This window comes from Megalops cyprinoides, chromosome 2 (assembly GCF_013368585.1).
Source record: "Megalops cyprinoides isolate fMegCyp1 chromosome 2, fMegCyp1.pri, whole genome shotgun sequence".
In the NCBI taxonomy this organism is placed as follows: domain Eukaryota; kingdom Metazoa; phylum Chordata; class Actinopteri; order Elopiformes; family Megalopidae; genus Megalops; species Megalops cyprinoides.
The window spans coordinates 20762309-20775867 of record NC_050584.1 but is presented as its reverse complement, the minus strand read 5'-3'; the positions used below and the strand labels follow the sequence as shown (position 1 = coordinate 20775867).

The window sequence follows — 13559 nt, the reverse complement described above, 5'->3', positions numbered from 1 at the left end:
CCTGCTGCATACTTGTTTCATGAAACATTAATTATTGTCCTATCCAGCAATGCAGCTGTGATAACTATGTGGTGTGATGGTTCCACTTAAACTTTGTCGCACAAAGTATGAGTAGCGGTCTTGTTATGAATCTTGCTGCTCTAAAGCAAGAGAATGCTATAAAAATATACCGTCTCTCCCACTAAATAGCAAACGTCTTTCGTATTCAAATGGAAAGCCGGCCAAGCCTTGTGGGCCGAGCCTGGTTAGTTTCCAGCATGTCTTTGCTCAGCATGGCTCCCCTAATGGAGAAGAGGTGTGACAGTGCAAAGGGGCGCTCTGGTGTAACATGACCACTGGCCAAAAGTATCAGGTTTCACTAATGGGCTGAATGCTCAGGGACACGTGGAATTCCATTGAGCAGGTCCCAACAGAAGAGTTCTTCCAGCACTGATATCAAAGCATGTTTCTACATTCTGCCTGACATAAAAGAAGCCAATACATCTGACAGCTTCATCCTGCAGAAGTCCGTAGCAACTACAAGCTTAGGAGTGAAGGTGGCTCTTTGAAAATCTCTATAAAATACAAAAAAAGTTGAAATCAAGTGATCCCAAACCTGTACCTAATGATAACTATGCATTTATTAATATTTAAAGCAAGCACAAGTTATTGTCAGCTGCTGACAGAGACTGATCATCACTCAGATATTATTCCCGAGATTTTATTTCATTGTAACATAAAAAGTGAAGTGGAGGAACACTTGAAAAGAAAAAAATTTAGAAAGGAAAAAAGAAAAAGAAAAAATAAATAAATAAAACTGATTTCGTGCAGCCAAGTAGAATTGCGCATAGTGCCAAAAAGCAAACAAAAGAAGCACAATTTTGGCTGGAAACTAAGGGACAAGGAAAAAGAAACTGAAGCGGATAGTGCATTAGCTGTGCTAAACTGACAGCAGCCGGTTTAAAGGGGTCATGAGGAAGAGATTCACAATGAAAAACTGCATTCACTTCTCTCTGAAGACTGTTGTACACTGAGAGGACAGATGTGGGCCTCACTTGACCAACTCCCCATTGATAAAAATGCTTGGTATGTCTGCTGAATTGCAGAGTGTAGATAGCTGAACAGCCAAACTTTGTGGCACGTCCCTGAGAGAGTCCCATGTCTGCATATATTTTTGCACATGTTACTTGTGAGTTACAGTGTGGAAAGAGGGAGCGCTACATTGCAGTCAATTAATGCTGTGAATATCTTCTGATGGATACAGTTGACATTCATAACATTACATTACATTGTAGTCATTTAGCAGATATTCTTATCCAGAGCGACTTCCAGCACAAAAAAACATAAGTTGAATGAGCAACAGAGTCAGACCAGGCTAACAACACTCCCAGACCAGTGAATGTGGGCATAAAGCTGTGTTTTAACTGAATGCAAAGCGAAATTTCGCTTTGCTTTCCTCGCACAGGTTTGATTGCTTGCCTGAAAAATGAACATTTTTAACTCAAGCTAACTGTTGCAAATGCTCATTTCACCCATTTTGCGTCACTCGCAGTTTCACCGCGATTAACTCCACCCATTCGCCTCCTGCCATTGACCTTTCATACATTTGCGTTGCTTGTAAATTTTGCGTCACATTCAGTTAAAATGCAGCTTAACAGTATTCAAGCCCTACCACAAGTTCAATTGTGCAACTGTCTACACATGGGAAGGCAAGTATACCACCATATATCACAGTCACTAGATCACAGAATCCAAAATACATTGTGATGTTACACATAAAATAAACAGCAAGTCATACAAGTAGCAGGTGTTAGGGGGCAAGGATTGAGGTTTAACTGAGATGCAGTCTAAAGAGGGATTTGGGTCTTCAGTCTGCATGGTATGTTCATTTCTTTGAAGAACAGTTATAAGATCACAATTTGATCATCACATAAATAAATCTACAACAACATAATGTAAGCAAGATTTCATTGGTTTGTGTGGTTTGGGATTGGATGGGGGGGGGGGGGGGGGGCTTGTGTGGCACTCACTTTCATCCGGCAAATCATTCTCCATCTCATCCTGCTCCATCTGGTGGCACCAACCCTCCATGCGGTCCGTCTCGGCCTGCAGGAGCTTGAGGAACCATCGGCCGTCCCGCTGGCACACGGACCTCTGCACCACCTCCATGGGGTCCTCCGTCACGCTGTCGATCCAGGGGTCAGGCGGCGGCAGGATGGAGGGGTCGAAGCCCACATCGCTGTAGTCGTCGTCCGCGGCACAGGCGTGGTAGTGGTTGCCGGAGCCCTGGATGCTGACGGTGGAGGTGCAGGCGTCCCGGGAGTACTGGCGCGAGATGGAGCCCGATGTCGGATGGTCCGTTTCTGGGGAGTCCACCGGCACGTCGGACACCTCCAGGGTGTCCAGGTCCGCCTGGACAGCCGTGGTCACGCTGTTGGAGCGGGTGAACCTGCGATGGCTGAAACGCCAGAGAAAACATTACATTATATTACAATCATTTAAGGCACACTATTATCCAGAGCAGCTTCCAGAACACCAGAAGATAAGTGCATTCATCCAAGTTAAATGAGCAACAGTGTCAAACCAGGCTAACAACACTCCCAGACAAGTGAGTGTGAGCATAACGCTATTTAAGCCTCACCACAAGATAACCGGTACAATCTGACTAGGCAATGGAAGGCAAGCACACCACCATACATCACAGTCACTAGATCACAGAATCCAAAATGCATTACAATACTACATATAAAATGAACAGTATTAGAGGTAACAGGTGTTAGGGGGCAGGGAGTGTGGTGGAATGGAGATGCAGTTTGAAGATGTGGGTATTTGGTCTGCATCGGAAGATGGCCAGTGATTCCGCCGCCCTGACCCCTGTGGGGAGTTCAATCCAACACTGAGGGACCAGTACAGACAGCCATCGTGTCTGAGAGGAGAAACCTTATTGAGATGGGACAGTCAGCTGCCCCATGGTTGCAGAGCACAGTGATCTTGGTGGAAAAGAGGGTCTGAAGACCAATCCTAGGTATGAGGGGGCTGTCCCATTCTTGACCTTCTAGCATGAATTACAAATGTGTGAATGTGAATTTAAGGACATGAATGAAGCTAAAACAAATTGCCAATAAGGCAAATAAAAGAAAAGCAATGCATAATTTATTCAGTCAAGCAAAATCTACAAAGGAGTTAGTTCTAAAGATATTCACTGAAATATGAGAGCACTCTATTGACCTGAAAGCTACACACATGGGTGCGACACATAAAAAAACAGTGAAGATCAAACACTTCTTGACTGTTTCTTGTTACAAGCAGCTCTCAGAAGGTGGATCTACAGTTCCAGCCCTGGTCTTTGTCCTGCTTGGTGTCTTTATTCATTGCTGTCTTGTGTTTTTTCCACTGTTGGCTTATCTTACCTTTGAATCATGGAACAGTGAAATACCCATTATAACAGTTATATTCTAACTCCCAATTTTTTCCCTGATTGTGTTGATACTGACATCTGCACAACAACTTGGAAGTTGGCCATTGGGGTAACTGAGTCATTGGTGTTACTGGCTAGGATAAAACAAAAAAAGAAAAATCGTTCTAGTCAATACCTTTGAAAAGTCTCTTTGTAGTTTTGTGATAAATATCGCCTCAGGCTTTGTTGTGTGAGTATGTAAGACAAAGAAAAAAGCGTATGAGGTAATGTATTGGGTGTGCACAGAGCACGTGCTTATCAAAAGAACATCCTGCCTCAGAGAGTCCTGATGGCAAGCATGAAAGCCTGTTCAGGTTCCATGACAGGCTTGGCCAGTTCCTCTCAACAATGTGCCAGTGATGAGCAGAGAGCCAAGAGAGAGAGCTGGAGAGAGAGAGAGAGGGAGAGAGAGAGAGAGAGCTGCCGACAAGAGAGAGAGAAAGGTAGAGAGAGCAAGAGAGGGAGAAAGAGTGAGAGAGAGAGAGAGAGAGAGAGAGGGGGAGGGAGAGAGAGAGGGAGAGCTAGATGGAGAGAAAGACAAAACTTTGGCAGGGATGTGGGTCAAACTGTTTTCCTTGGAGGGCACCTCACAATCCCTGGGCAGCCCGAAGCTGCACTCGCACCTGCTCCTCGAAAGGAGTGCCGCCAGAGCAAACCGCAAGGACTGGCTCTACCGGTACGCGCAAAACAATAATACGCGTCCTACTCCACTTGTTCGCTGCCCAGTCGCTTGTGCTCCCTTTTATTTCCCCGCCACCCGCACGGAGAACTCGCAGGTCTCACTCCCACAGGACCCGGCAGTCTGAGCGCGCAGTTAAACAGTAACCCGACAAAAACAGGTGGCTGCCGGAGCGGCCAGGACTTAATCATCTCGGCCTGCTTTTTATCGGCCTCCAAACAACTTCCTGGCTGCACAGGGGGAAAGCCAAGGCAGTTCACGGCACAGACAAACAGGAGGCTCTCTCCATGTGTTCCTGGGAACAGACTCAGACGGAGTCCGTCAGACGGGGGATCTCAGCAGCCTCTGACTGCAATCACTGCATCTGCAGGCACCGTTGTAGGCAAGCTGGAAGTGAAACACAGCAGTCCTGGCTTAAAGGAAGGATGACACAGAGAGGGTGGCCTCTCTGTCTTCCTTCTGCATTTCTGACGCGAATTCAAAAAGCGTCAGCTTGACCTCCACCGGGAAATGCTGCTGTGTTTGCACAAGATAGGTCCTCGTTTCCATAGTCGGCTAGAGCACCACCTGAAGGCCCTGTTCACCTGTGAGACACTAATGCACTAGGACAGCAATATCTGATATAAAAGATTTTTTTCAATGAAAAATCCCCAAAACCAGAACGAAAGCCTAATTAGCAAAGAGTAAAAGAGACTATGGATGTGAGTTTATGGAGTCCGTATGTAAGTGTGTCACCACCCTCTGTAACACAGAAGCTATAACTCAGCCTTGTATGCCCAGGACAATGACCTCTGATTCAGTAACTAAGACCTCTACAGCCAGGCAGCTCCCTTCTGCATGACTCTGTAGGTGAGGAATTCCAGGACTAAAACACATTCTCTGTTTTGGCGATACCAGCATCAGCTGGACGTCTTAGCAACCTTAAACCTAAACCCACCTACCCCCAAGCACAATGGCTCCACCCACCACAACCTAAATTTGCATGCTACATCACACAACTAGCCTTGTCTTCAGCTTTGCAGAAAGCTACGTGTTCATTACGGGAGAGATATTAGAGAATGCAATTTCCTTTGTTGTTTTCCATTGACTTTGAACAGTCTGGTGCATCAAAGTGGTGGATGAAATGGGATCTGTTTACAATGTTTTTTTTTTTTTTCTTTAACTCAAGATTCAATGTCATGACTTCCCCTCACAATCTCCAAGAACACTGGGCTCCCGTGGCTGAAATTGTACAGAATTTGTGTAATTAATCTAATTTGAAGCTTTTGGTCTTTCATCTTCACAATCCTATTTGCGACTGTTATGCATACATACAGTAAAGGCACCTTCAAATTGAGCCAAATGACCCAATTTTATGATGCTTACAACAGCGCGCGTATGAGCGCCACACCAACACGGTGTGACCCGGCAGAGGTGAGATAGAAGCAAAGCGACTCTTCGGTGTGTCGTGGTGCCGTGGTGCCGTGATGCAGTTTGCCATATATCAGGAGTTTACACAAAAAAGATGCATTCGGTCATTGCGCAGTTGTAAACAACTGGGTTACTAGGATACCCCCTGGCATTGGCAGGTGGTTGCAAACAATCAGCGAGAGTGCTTGCCAATGCCGCGACGTGCACTTTGGAGTTGACTTTATTGTTTCTGTATTTGCTAATGCTGTGACCAGTTCGAAAGCAGCGATCGACAGGCAGAGGACAGAGGAGCCACCAGCGGTTGTTGTTGTGTTTTCCCACAAATCCTGCAAATTCAGCATAGTGGTGAGGAGCAGGGTTTGTGACCAAAAGGTTGCTGGTTCGATTCCCCACCAGGGCACTCCTGGTGTATCCTAGGGCAAGGTACTTAACCCATACTTGCCTCTGTAAATACCCAGCTGTATAAATGGATAAAATGTAAAAACGGTAACCTGTGTATGTTGCTGTGCTGTGTCACGTAAAATGACAATATTGTAATTGTAATAGTGGGTTCAGAAGCCTGCTTTTCAGCCCTTAAAATGTCACCCCAGAGGAAATGATGGTGAAAAGTAAATACATTGAAGGGGTTGTCACAATGCAACAGCCCACCAGTTCAAAAAGTCTTGCCCTTCTGGTCTTTGATTGGTTGATGAGCGTGTGGCCATGCATTGCTATGGAGTTGGTATGGGAGTGACATCAGGCCTGGCCAGTTTGTGATATTGCATGGCAAACAGCCCTGGCTTTGAACAACAGCAACCACCATTGATGGGTCATGATACATTAGGATAAACAGGTCCATAAGTGTTGTGTTTTTTGGGGCAAACACAGGCATATATTACCAAGGTGTAATGTGAAAGTATTCCACATAGTACATGTGTTTGAACTCTGTGTATGTAGGTCATGTAGATAATTGTTTTGTACTTTTCAATTTAAACAAAAGAACGCCTCAATCAATCAGACTTGATTGATTAATCTCATTGACAAGTAGCCTAATACCCTCACCCTCCTCCCCATTTCCAGTCCCAACAAGCATTTGCTAAGCATTGCCTGCTTGACCACCATGCCTATCCAAATCCCAGGGGAGGAACCAGACATAACTGACCCAAAAACACAACACAAACAAGAAAATAATGAACCACAGGTTTCAATTCCTTGGCGTAAATTAAATTGTTAAGCTGTTTTAGCAGACGTCATCCCACATCTGCAGCTCAGTATTGTGGAATATGTAGGACAGTAGGACTTATCACTGCGTGATCATCGTGGCCAATTTTCCATGGAAGTGCTTGGCTGTGATTCCGGCGTGCTGTGACAGCTTGTGCTTTTTTAAATTTATGCTGCAGATCTGCACAACATTAAAGCAGCACCCAGGCCCTGGGAAAGAGGGCCATTTGCAGCTTTATGACACAGCTCCACTCCCCCCCCCCGTGCCCGTTCTGAAAACAAGGCTGTGATGCGTACGCCTCCCCCGCACCGCTGCCTCCCAGCGCAGGGTCCAGCGCGCCCGGCAGATCCGCTCCGCTCCCCCGGTGTCGAGTTTCGCTCAGATTTACAGTCAGCAGCACCATGGGAGAGCAGCGTTCTCACCGTCTGGGAATCTCACGCCAGTGAGCGCTGGCTGCGACCTCTAAGAACCTGGCCCGCTACCCCCCGTGCACTCAGACAAACACACACATACACACACACACACACACACACACACACACACACACACACAGACACAGCATGCAAGCACACCGTCACCGTGTGAATCACACAGGCCCAGAAGGCCCTGTCCCCAGGGATGAGCCAGCTCTCCTCACTGCGGGGGAGCAGGGAGAGAGGTGGATGTGTGGCTGAGCGCTCACCATCGCGGGATCACAGCCTCACTGTTAATGAGCAACCCGCTTGTTAGGCATTAGCACTGGAACAGGAGCGTCTTCAGCTACACATGGCTGTGTTAATATTTATCCCAGCAGTGGAGAGGTGCCGTCAGTTTCTGCCTCGGTTTCTGCTAGGGCATTAAAGGACACCTCTGGCTGTTCTGTGAAATCTTATCAATTCTCCCCCATTCTTCACTTTTTTATCATTATCCAACACATACACGTGCGCGCGCGTGTGTGTGTGTGTGTGAGTGCGCATGTGTGTGTGATTGGGTCATAAAAAATGGTCTTCTTTGGAAAACGTGTGTTTGCAAATTCAACGTCAGTTGGACATGCTGTACATTTGACTTCTTGGCATGGCTAAAAAGCACTTTCCCTGGGTTTATGACCATTGTTTAATCAGGGAACAATCCTTGGTACCCTTGACTTAAAACTACCACCATAAACCTTTTTCCTACTTCAAAATGTAAACAGGAGTAACAAGAAATGCATAAATTATTATATGGTTGTGAGCAACAACATTACGAATATAAAGAAAACTTCCGGAGAGGTAAATAACGAGATTCATTCACTGATTCATACAAGGAAAAGACTCACTGTCTCTTACAGTGCAAGACTACTCATTACACACCCTTGTGAACAGGGATAAAGGTGTCCTGCCCCTCCCCAACAGGAAGCTAATATTCCCTTTTCTAGGTCAATTGCCTGCTCTGTCTGATTGGTGTGTTAGGATTAGGACGTTGGAGTGACACAGTTCTTGGGGGGGGGGCTTGTCTGTGATTGTGTCTCATTGTCAAAGCAACATGCAGAGAGGGATGGGGTGGGGGATTGCACTGTGAGTGGTGATTTAAACAAAAAAAAAAAAGTCCACTCACACCCACTGGCTTCATCAGCGCATTGACCCAGTGCGGTATGAGGCAACGTGACAGTGACGCGGGGAACAGATGGTCTCCTTAGACAGCTGTCACAGCGCCCCTTTGCTTGGTCCAGAGACTACGGCTCCAATCCCTCCGCTGCACTGGGGTCAGCTGCAGCACCGGCCTGAACTTGCTGGTCACCCCCCCCCCCCCTCCATTACACAGACGGGTGTTCCCTCTCTCTCTTTTGCTCTCTCCCTCACTCCATCTCTCTCTGTCTGCCTCACTCTCTCCTCTCCCTCCCTCCTATCTCTGCCCACCTCTCAGCACATATCAAGCCTGCGTGCAGACCTCCTCTACCCATTACACAATCCACAAGCTGCTGCTACCCACATTTCAAATGCCACGTGGTGTCAAAATAAATCACTGGCAGTCGATTACTGACTGGATGATGAATAGACGAAGGAAAATGAGTCACTGTACAATGATTTAATATGCCAACATATTCATCAGCACTCAAGAGTGTCATTTGCTTCTTTCGTCAATTTCCCACCACCTCCAAGGACTCCGCATACTATCCGCCTTTCTCTGGGAAGCAGCATCCTCTAAATTAGCCGCAGCGAGATGCAGGGCAGTGAGGCGCATCCTTACAGCAGCTTATGTTTATAAATGAGTCTTTTCTTTTTTTTTTGTGTTCAGCTTTCCAGCAGACGAGAGGAGCTGGTCTGTGTGGCAGGACCGCCCGTTTCCGAAAACCGAGCCTAGCACTTACCACCTCTCCTCCTCCACCTGAATCCCCACGGACTGGAACTTGGAGTGCTCCTCCATCCCCAGGGTGTCCTCTGGCCCATCAACCTGCGGGGGGGACGAAGGGAGGACTGGTCATTTCCTGTCCCATTACATCATACAGCAAACCAGGTGGGAAAATAAAAGAGGGACAATACAAAATATTATTGAAAGATGTCTTCAAAAGCAATCTACCGTGTCTGGTGGAGTGACTTACATATGTAACAATTTTCTTACATGTTACTCATTTATAGACCTAGATATTTACTGAGGCAATGCTGGGTTAAGTACTTTGGCCAAGGGTACAACAGCAGTGCCCCAGCAGGGAATCAAACAGGCAAACTTTTGGTTATTAGCCCTGCTCCTTACCACTGTGCTACACTGCCACCCCACTGCATTTTGCTATTTGTAATGAACAGGCTTATCACCCCGGTGAGCACCCAAGGATACCTTGAGAAGGTATGGGAAGTCAAACGCTCGTCTATGTCTGCTATGAGTGTCAGTCTGGGCAGCCCTCTCACCTGAATACCGATGGACAGACACTTCCTGAGCGCGTCCCTCTTGTTCTCCTCGGCGATTTGCGCGATGGCGGCGGTGGTGGCGGTGATGGTGATGGTGCTGTTGCTGACGTGCTGGCTGGCCGGCCCATGCACCTGGGCGTTGGCCGCCTCGATGGCCGCTGTCAGCGCCTTCATGGAGTCGATGCTCTCCGTGGAATTGCTGAGGCCCGACTGGCTGGTCATGTCGCTCCGCGGGCCCTGGCCGTCCATGTAGGCATCCTGGGCCGACTCGGTGCTGCTCTGGGCCGTGATGGAGATGAAGGGTTTGGTAGTGGTGCGGGGCGGCACCGGGGGCGGGGTCTTCTTGTAGGTGGTGATGCATGATGACACTGTGGGGTGCACAAAAAGAAAATGGCCTGTGAGTCACAGTAACGCGAGTGCACCAAAACGTAATGACCCATCTGAACACTGATGTCAAAAGTCTCCCTATGACTAACCAGAGAGTATGTACCACAAAGTATAGAGTGCAACGCAAGGAGACACTCTGGCGTTGTGTAGCACGGAGACTCTCCGTCCCCTAAATGTATGTCCCCTACTTCAGAGTGGTGACACATGCGGAAATGAGGGACCCACCTTAAGGCTTGCTGTTACCCAGACAATACATTATTTCTGTCTAAAAACCATACAGCGCAAGGTGTGAAAGCACCATGACTCCAGAGGATAGTGTTTGAGCCCGGTCAATGTCCCCGCTCTAATGAGACAGGGCTCTGCACTGATGTGACAATCTCACGCCCAGCATGCCAGCTATTCCTCCGCAGAGATCGTATATAATCATCGCGGCCCAACGGGACTATATTTAGCCCTGTGCGGAGATATTGAACTGTGTAATCACGATCTGGGCGACGGAGCCAAATTGAAATGAGACAGACCATTGAAAAACATTACATACGGTTCATCCTGCCAAGCTTAGACCACACCATTTAATTAGCTTGTTTACCATTCCTGGCAAAAAATAAACTGTTACTTTTCGGCATTAAAACACAGGACAAACATGACTGCAATCTTGCAAATTTCTTATGTATCGCCATGCATACTGAAAACAGCAGCAAGAACAGACTGGGAAATTACTGAAACAATGACACTGAGAAGGTGATAGTGATTAAAAAACTTGACATGTATGACACGTAACTCAAAAAAAAAACTACATTATAAGCCATTTACCAAAACAACATTTCATAAACATTGATCATCACACATTATGTGAGTATATCTGTCATTTTTTGAAGACGTTCTCAATAGCAGTTACATTAAAGCTTTTTTAGTGAGAGAGACAGAGGGAGGCTGCTTGCCTAGTGACCAGATATATAGCCTGCCACATTCTGAGGGGTAGTGGGTATACATTTTATCACAACAGTGTTCCTGATAAAAGACTGAATTGTTTGTTTCTTGTCCTTTTTTCCCTTTTTAATGTACATCATCCTTTAGTGATAGCAGTGTCATAGTTTGTATTTATTCTACATACATTCCTTTGGAAATACAGTATTTAGGTTTAAAATCCCATCTGTGAGCGTGAGAGAGCATGCATGTGTGTGCAGGAGTGAGCGTGTGCTCTGACTCTGTTTCATAACAATGCAGCTGCCACATGCAGACTAAACAGTGTCGAGCTCTGCACTCTGCTCCCTCATTTCCTGGTCCGTGGAGCAGATACGCAGCTGCAGGGACAGGCCAGCACAGGTCTGGTGTATGGCAGCACTGCAGGGACTGTCAGAGAAAAGCCAGTCTCCTCTCTCCCTTCTTTTCTTCCTTTCTCCCTCTCTCTCCTTCTCTCTCTCTCTCTCTCTCTCTCTCTCTCTCTCTCTCTACCCCCATGCCTTGCTCCTGTTCCTGTTTCAGATTACATAGTGCATGGGTTAGCCAATCCCTCGCCTTCCTGAGGCGTGTCTACTGTACGAGTCGCAGAGGAAGAACACACACACGTGCACCCACACACACACACAGAGTCAAGGGCAAAGAAAACAAGTCGCAGCTTTTGATTTCCTTCCTAACATCAAAAAAGTAGGTCACCTCATGAATCCGGTAACTAGGACAGTGAATTCACTGAATCCCTTTAATCCAAAGTACCAAACATCCGAAAACCGCACTGAGGCTCCCAGCAAAGCAAACTTCCCATTTCTGGAGGCGTGAGTTTCTAACTCACCACAAAAAAGCAAGGTCGTTTATGTAAGCTCTGTTATTGCTCTGACAGGTAACCTAAACTAACAGGAGACTCTACCAAAACAGGTGAACCATAGAAAAACAAACAACAGGACCTACTGTAGCAGGGTGCTGTACTCTGTTGACTTGACTTCTGTCAGTGTGCTAATGTCGCTCTGCCTGTCATATGACATGTGTGACACTCGGTTCTTATTGTGATTCTGTAAACAGCCCGCTGCACATCTAACCTCTGTCCAGAAATCACAGCGGTAAGATAAGCTCTATCATGAAGTATCAAGCAAAAAACGAAAACGGAAAAAAATAAATCACTTCAACATACAACATGCAAATAAAAGCCAGCGCTTAATTTTCATCGTGACAATATTTGCATAAGATAGAGAGGTTATTTTGACAAAGAGCATGTGATTCATATTTTGAAGAGCACAATTGCAGTGTGCTATTGCTGTTTTGTTTTTTTTTTTGCTAGGGGCCAACAAGTTTCTTTTAAAATACATTCAAACTGAACAACAGCTGGACAGAATGAAAACCAGGGTGGAACTGAATTCATGACCCAGTCAGAGAGCAGCTCATAAATATCTGACAATGGACGTGCTTTTCAGATGGCACTGAGCAGGGATTGACACAAATGGCTAACCTCCACAATGGAGGAGGAGGGGGTTGTTGGGGCTGGGGGGGTTGGTGCAATGGAAATGTGTATGTGAGCTGCGTTTGCCTGTTCCTCAGTGCCCTGCGCTCTGTCACAAATCTGGGAGGGGATGCCATTCCTGTCCACCTCACAGGAAGCCCCTGCTACGCAGAGGAAGGTTCTCATGTCAGCGTTCAATGGCAGGGGCTTAGCCCGGAGTCGGCTCACAAGTTGCTGCATTGTGCTGGATCACTGGTGCATTGCACGGCGCTCCCAGAGCGAATACGATGCGCGAAACCCCCGACGACGTCTTCCTTCCCTCACCACCAGCCTGGCCCGAGGAGGTGAAAAGTGCTTTTCTTTGTCGTGCTTCCTGGGAATGCTAAAACGGGTTAAACCAATACACCAGCTGGCAGGGGGGTGGGGGGGGGGAGCTGGGGTGATGCATGCAAGGCTGTTGTTGACGCAGCACAGGAAGAAAAAACAAAAAAAACATTTAACTCATATGATGACTTCATGGACTGCTGCCTTCGTGCCGATGATAGGCCTGCCCTTCAGTCTGAAACGTGTCGGCGCTGGGCTGTGGAGCGTCAGGATATGGCTTGGCTCACACCTCCGGTTCATGACAGGTCTGTACAAACACAGGACTACTCAAATATGTCGCTTGACTCCCGTCCAAGGCCTGTTTCATCCGTAATGTCAAAGGAGGCATAATGTTTTATCCACACAATGTGTTTCCACGAGACACAGTGGAGGCCCACATACAGGGCGCACTGGAGTCTAAGAAGCCAGACACACAGTAAAATACCATCTGCCTAACAGTACAGTCATAGCAAAACAAACTCCAAATCAGACTCAGCAAAAAAAGAAGCGTCTCAGTTAATAACGTTCATTGTTCAACACTATATTTGGAGCAACAAGAGAAAAAACTAGGAAATCATACTGAAATAAACTCTAATAACTCCGCTGCCAATTTTCCAAACCCAGAAAAACAACTTGATGTTTAGTGCCCGTGACATGATGATAGCGCTGCGCCTGGACCTCCCGCTTTCCAGACCGCCGCAGGGACGTGCTGTTTGCCTGCTCCCGGAAGAGCGGAGGAGCAGGAATGTGCCACTGGAATCCCAGCCCCCATTAAGCGGGAGGAAGCGGAT

At 47.0% G+C, this 13559-nt stretch overlaps 1 protein-coding gene across 3 annotated transcripts in view; it reads right to left on the bottom strand.

The window, feature by feature from the left end:
* Window positions 1–13559, bottom strand: part of dlgap1b (discs, large (Drosophila) homolog-associated protein 1b) — a 138800-nt gene that overhangs the window by 2716 nt on the left and 122525 nt on the right. For all 3 annotated transcript variants that reach the window (XM_036521490.1, XM_036521491.1, XM_036521492.1), the window contains exons 8-10: window positions 9588–9955; window positions 9053–9135; window positions 2010–2437 (exon numbers count right to left, since the gene is read on the bottom strand). In XM_036521490.1, the coding sequence (XP_036377383.1) occupies window positions 2010–2437; window positions 9053–9135; window positions 9588–9955 (879 nt within the window). The remainder of the gene's footprint in view (window positions 1–2009; window positions 2438–9052; window positions 9136–9587; window positions 9956–13559) is intronic.